At 65.2% G+C, this 6164-nt stretch overlaps 1 protein-coding gene across 2 annotated transcripts; it reads left to right on the top strand.

The window, feature by feature from the left end:
• Nucleotides 1–1101: 1101 nt before the first annotated feature.
• On the top strand, nt 1102–4854 carry TOR4A (torsin family 4 member A). 2 transcript variants are annotated; one of them, XM_006163305.3, is made up of 2 exons: nt 1102–2821; nt 3422–4854. In XM_006163305.3, exon 2 carries the CDS (start codon nt 3459–3461, stop codon nt 4740–4742), a length of 1284 nt encoding a protein of 427 aa, XP_006163367.1. In that variant the 5' UTR covers nt 1102–2821; nt 3422–3458; the 3' UTR covers nt 4743–4854. The 2 variants fall into 2 exon arrangements, with proteins under 2 accessions (XP_006163367.1, XP_006163368.1); XM_006163306.2 differs by lacking the exon at nt 1102–2821 and adding an exon at nt 3216–3292.
• The last annotated feature ends 1310 nt before the right edge of the window (nt 4855–6164 follow it).

Raw genomic sequence — 6164 nt, 5'->3', positions numbered from 1 at the left:
CGGGGGGCCCCAGGCTTGTTCTATAGGGCAATGGCAGGAGCAGCGGAAGGTACAGCCCGATGTCTCCTGCTAGCACCTGCAGCCGCGGGGTGTCGTGGTGGTGCTGAGTAAGCCCCCCCTGGCCGCCTCTGGCAGCTTCCTTTAACCTCCAGCAGTGTAGCATCGCCAGGCCCTGTGCTCTGCTCCCCCTTAAAGGTCACTGTGGTCAGCTCAGCTCAGCTGCTCCCTACAGGTGCCCTAGGCTGGACAGCCCCACTCAGTCCTGGGAATTTAGACAGGCGGCCCCCGAGGCCCTGGGTGAGGACCCAGAACGCGCCCACGGGCAGTGGCAGGAGGGGCACACCAGGACGGGAGGACGGTGCCTGCAGCTACACCTTGCTGTGAGTGCCAGGTAGGCCCAGGGATCGGGGCTGCCCAGACAGGAGCCCCGCTGCAGCGATGGGCCACGGGGTGTGGGTGGGGAGCCTGGTGGGCCCCAGCTGGCCTTCTCACCTGCATGGCACTACTGCCCCACAGGGACTCCCACCAGAGCTCTGCTGGGGCTGCTGTGTTCTCTTTGTGGTTTGTTTCTTTTGGAGAGGTTTTTTGCTATAGGGTGTGTGCGCTTGCCAGAAAGAGACAGAGAGACAGAAAGCAAGAAATCACCCCCCAGGGGGGATGGCCACACCACAACCCCTTCTCCATTCTCCTTTTGGGATCTTGGGCATGCACGCACATGCGCCCAGCGTGAGTTCTAAGCCACCAGGTCCGGGACGCAAACCACGGTCGACTACATGGGAGTCCAGCGACATAGCCATTATGCTAACTGCTGGTCCCTCCACTCGTTATTTTTAAGAGAGGTTTTTGCTATAGAGCACATGCACTTGCCAGAGAGACAGAGAGAAAGGAAGTGAAAAATCACCCCCAGGGGGATGGCCACACCACAGCCCCTTCTCCACTCTCCTCATGGGATCTTGGGGGTGCACGCACACGTGTCTGGCTTGAGTTTAAGCCACTAGGTCCGGGTCTCTAACCGCAGTCAACTACATGGGAGTTGAGCGACATAGCCATTACGCCAACTGCTGGTCCCTCTCCCGGTGTGTTTTAAGCCACTGGGTCCAGGACTTGAACCGGTTGACTGGCGTTTCCCCCATTCCCTTCTTGGGATTTGGGGGCATGCATGCACACACGCCTGGCATGGCATCCAGTCACACCGCTGGTCACATGAGAACCCAGCACCTTGGCTACAGTGCCATCTGCTGGCCCTATTTTTTTCCCCAATAATGGTGCGTGTGCTTACCGGAGACGGAAGGTGAGAAGGCGCTGTCCAGGGCAACGGCCACGCCACAGCCCCTTCTCCACCCTCGAGGTTTGCTGGGCACAGACACGGACACACCCGACGTGCTTTCCAAGCCACCAAGGCCGGGACTTGAACTGTATAGCTGGCCCTGTGTGACCCAGCACCTTCACGGCTCCGTCGGCTCTCCAGGTTCCTTTCTAAAATGAGGATTACACCTTGGGCCGAGGGAAGGCCCTGCTGAAGTGGGAGCAGGAAGGTCAGGGGAGCTGGGGTGCGTGAGCAGCCATTCCGGCAGAGGGTGTGCTCAGGGTGGCTGGGCAGGAGTGCAGACACTTGGGGCCCTCTAGATGCTTCTGCCTCAGGTCCTGGGCTGGGAGGCAGGAGGAGGTCTGGAGGCAGGGGAGAGGGTAGAGGAAGGGGCTTGGCCATAGAAGGAGCAGCCCAGGAGAGGACCCAGCTGCCTGGTGCGGTCACTGGGTGGCACTAAGGATCCAGGTTATGCCCTTAGGGTCCATCTGGCAGCCATAATGGACATTCTAGTCCCTGTCCAGTGACTCCCAAGCCCTTGAGCCAGGAATTGGGGCCCCCTGGCACCCAGGATGCCATGGAGCCGGTGCTGGGCTCCTGCAGGCACATGCACTCCCCACACGGGCGAGTTGGGCTCGAGAAAGGACAGACAGTTGGCCCTGGAGAGGCACCTGGTCTGTGCCTGGCCTCCCAGTGGGTGCGAGGAGGGCACAGAGGTTGCTGCAGGTGAAATTCCAGGTGGCGCCTGGGGACTGTGGTCAGGTCTGTGTGTACCTCTCAGGTCCAGTCTGTCCTGTCCCTCCTTTGGAGGTGCTGGGTGCTTCAGAGGGGTCTGGAGGTCTCTTAACCAGGATGGGGGGCTTGAGGGCAGGCAGGCAGGCCTGTGAGTGCAACTGGAGTGGAGCTGGTGGTGTCACCTGCTGGGGGCCTCCTAGCCTTGGCCCAAGTTCTTTCTAAATTTGCTTCTCAATCCCAAAGGGACCCCTGGGGTCTTTTCCCCATCCTGTCCTGGGGCTCTGGGCTTGGAGGAGGACAAGTGATGTTAGAAGAGGAGGGGAGAGGATGCCCAGCTGGCCCCACATGCTCCACACCCCACCTTGTTGACAGGCAGCCCTTCTGTGTGAGGGGCAGAGGGACAAAACGCGGGCGAGGATAGGAAGGGTGCTTGGCCCAGGTGCCCTGGACGGAGCCAAGAAACCTTGAGAGCTGCAAACCCGGGAGAAGAGGTGGCCTGCTGACCAGGGGATCCGGGGAGCCTGCCGGCCCCTCCCGGCCTGTCCAGCCCAAGCCCCGCCCCGCCGCGCCCCTTGACTCACTTCCTTTGCATAGAAACGGAAACCTCCCAGAGCTTCCTTTGCCCCAGAAGCTCCCTGGGGAGGTGCAGGTGTCACTGCCCCCCAGGCCAGAGCTGGCCCAGGAGGCGCCTGACCCCACCCCCAGGGAGACTGCCTCTGCTGAGCATCAGATCCCAGTCCACCGGGAACCCAGAGCTGGGGGCGTCTGGTGGAGCTGCAGGTAGGGATCAGGCGCCGGTCAGAAGCTTGACTCCTTCCACCCCGCCCACCCTGCCTGGGGCTCTCCTTCGCTTCCCGCTTGGTGCTGACCGAGGGGTGCTGGGAACAGGGCCCCGCGCAGCCTCAGAACTGTTTCACTCGGGCCATACTCGTCCACACTCGCGTGTCCTTGAGTGTGTCTGGGTGGGTCTCTGAACTCCCGCAAGTGCTGGGTTGCTGTTCCCAGGCCCCTCCCTGGGTCGTGCAGGCTAGCACGGCAGTGGGGAGGTGGTGCAGGTGTTCTATGTGTCCAGCTTGACCCTTCACCCCTGAGCAGCCCCTTGTCGGCCACCAACTCCTCTGACTCCTCCTCCAGGAAGCTTTTTTGCCCCGTCCACTGCCCCGCGGGCCCCCCCCCCCCCGGAGCCACTTCCTCACGGCCCTTCGAGGACCCGAGAGATTTGCTTGGGGCCCCGCGAGGAATAGCTTCCTGGTCAGTGGGGCTGAGGCCGGGACCAGGCGCTGGCCACGCCCGCGGGTCTCCCGGCTGTAAGAGCGCTCCGGGAATGAGGCCCGGTCTGCCCCGTGAGGCAGCCTGGAGACCTCCGTCTTCCCGTTGCAGGGCGGGTGACTTGCATGCCCAGTGCCGCTCCCGCGCCATGGACCGCGGCCACCCCAGCCCCCAGCCCAGCCCGGAGCCCCCGGCCGCCACCCCCCGGGCCTCCCGCTCCTGTGTGATCGCGCCGGTGCGCGCCGCGCTCCGCCTGCGCCGCCGAGTGCGCGTCCTGCGCAAGCGCCGTCTCCTGCTGCCCAGCGCGGGGCCCGACGGCGGGGCCGCGGCGCCACAGTCAGGAGTCAACTCCGGAGCGCCGCGCGCGGGCCTGGACCAGCCCCGGTTCTTCACCTTCGAGGGCCCGGCGGAGCTGTCCTCGAGGGCGCCGCGCAAGAGGCGCCGGCGCAGCCGCGTGGTGCTTTACCCCGAGGCTTCGCGCAAGTACCGGCCGCGCGCAGAGCGGCGGAGCCGCGCCCAGCACTGCCTGCTGCTGCTCGCGGCCATCGTGGGCTTCCAGGTGCTCAACGCCATCGAAAACCTGGATGACAACGCGCAGCGCTATGACCTCGACGGGCTGGAGAAGGCGCTGGGGCGCGCTGTGTTCGGGCAGCCGGCCGCCGTGGCGCGCATCGTGGCGCTGCTGCGGGACTACCTGGCCACTCATGTGCACAACCGCCCGCTGCTCCTGGCGCTACACGGGCCCAGTGGCGTGGGCAAGAGCCACGTGGGCCGCCTGCTGGCGCGTCACTTCCGCGCGGTGCTCTCGGGCGGCGTGCCTGTGCTGCAGTACCATGTGCGGCACCACTGTCCACAGCCACGCCCGGCGCAGGAGTGCCGTGAGGAGCTGGCGCGGCGGGTGGCCGACGTAGTGGCGCGCGCTGAGGCAGAGGAGAAGACCCCGCTCGTGGTGCTGGACGAAGTGGAGCTCATGCCGCTAGCGCTGCTGGACGAGCTGCAGGGCTTCCTACAGCCTCAGCGCTCTCACCACTTCCACAATGCCATCTACGTGCTCCTTAGTAGCAACGGCGGCGCGGAGGTCACGCGCTTCGTGCTGCAGAACGCTTCTCGTGCGCTGTCCCTGCGCCCTGCGGGCGCCGGTGAAGCCGGGGCCACCGCGGCGCAGGCGGAGGAGGAGCTGAGCGCCACCCTGCAGGTGCTCCTGGCTCGCTACCACCCGCTGTGGCAGGGCGCAGCCATAGTGCCCTTCCTGCTGCTGGACAAGCAAGACGTGGTCAGCTGCTTCCGGGAGGAGATGGCTGGGGAGGGTTTCTTCCCAGAGCAGGCCCAGGCAGAGCACCTGGCGGAGCAGCTCAGCTACTATCGGGTGGCTGGCCGTGAGTTCGCCGTCACTGGCTGCAGGCAGGTGGTGGCCAAGGTGAACCTCTTGTAGTAAAGCCAGACACCAGGACACTCGTGGGCACCGGGAGGGAGGATCTGTGGGCTGGCCCGGGGCCCTGGGGCACCTAATAAAGTTTGTGGCCTGCGAGGCTGGCTCACACTGAGCTGAGGCTGCTGATGAGGTCAGCTCTGAGCCCGCACTCCCATGCCACCACCCCTCCCAGCTCTCAGCTTGTCCTGCTCATCCCAGGAGCTTCCTCACCCCCCGCTTCATGTGGCCTTCAGCGGCCTGAGTCCCAGCAAGGTCTGCTGGGTGCTCCCACAGCCCCAGAAGGGGGGCGCAAGGCTGATTTCAGAGGGGAACCAGCCTGAGGCTCCAGCTGGGAATGGACTCTGCGCTGTGCGAACGGCAGCTATGTCTCAAGCCCGGTTTGCCCTTGCACACCTGCTCAGCAGGGGCTGGGGCCCAGGTCTGGGAGCGGAGGAGCTCCTGCCAGGCAGCAGCGGTCCAGTGGTGTGGCCTGCACGTGCTGGAAGGCACTCAGGCAGGCAGTGTGAGTCCTGAGCTCCTCGCTGGCTGGGGCGTGGTGCCCGCGGGTGTCCACAACCAAGGCCCATGCGGCCCCCAGGCTCTTCGCCAGGGCCTGGCTCTGGGGCCGGCAGTGCATGCCCTCACCAGTGCCCACCTGCTCTTGGTTGGCCTCAGTGACCCAGTGCCTACAGGCAGGGGAGGAGGGCCCTGCTTGGCCATCCCTCTGGTTGCCATGGCTGCATACCCACCTGGTGCCTCTAAGCCTTCTGTGCCAGGCCTCCCCTGCCCCCAGTCTGAGTCTGGGGTGTGGTCTGCCTGCAGGAAATCCTCCCAAACTGCTCTCACAGGACGGCTAGCTGTGCCCCAAGAAGCTCCAGAGCAAGGTGTGGCTGGCCCTGGGTCTCCATGGGCCTTGGGCCGCGGCCTCGTTGCCTCCCCCACCTGTCCAGATCTGCACAACCGAGGAGGGAGGAGCCTGGGCTCTGGTCCTGCGGCAGTGCCCCCGCCCCCTGTCCACACCGGCAGGCCAGGTCGGGAGGATCCACGCTTGGCGGGTGGGGACAGTCCTAAGGGGGCTGAAGAAGGGCCTCGCGTTGCGTTGGGGGGTTCCAGAGAAGGCAGTCCAGGCTTCACCTTCCAGACGCCTGAGCGCACCCTGGCTTCTGCCCACGTGCCCGGCGTCCTCCCCAGAAGGTGGTCTCTGGGATCTCTGGCAGGTGGGAGGACGCACCCGGCCCAGCCCAGCCCAGCCGGTCCTGGCCCAGGACAGGGCATGCATGCAGGCATGGCCTCCCTCCTGGGGCTCCCTGGGACTAGGTGTGCCCCCACAGCTGTCAGCTGCCATCTGGACCCCGCCTGCTGTGTCCAAACCTGCCGAGGAGTCCACTCTTGCCACTTTAGTTCTGACACGTGACACGGAGGCCCACGTCCTGCTGAGGAACG

Source organism: Tupaia chinensis, unplaced genomic scaffold, assembly GCF_000334495.1.
Source record: "Tupaia chinensis unplaced genomic scaffold, TupChi_1.0 Scaffold142100_1, whole genome shotgun sequence".
NCBI lineage: Eukaryota > Metazoa > Chordata > Mammalia > Scandentia > Tupaiidae > Tupaia > Tupaia belangeri.
The sequence above is the reverse complement of the archived record's forward strand: the minus strand, read 5'-3'. Positions and strand labels throughout refer to the sequence as shown.

Bases quoted from the DNA above. Each gene is read 5' to 3' on its own strand.
- TOR4A (XM_006163305.3), top strand. From the start codon at position 3,459: ATGGACCGCGGCCACCCCAGCCCCCAGCCCAGCCCGGAGCCCCCGGCC.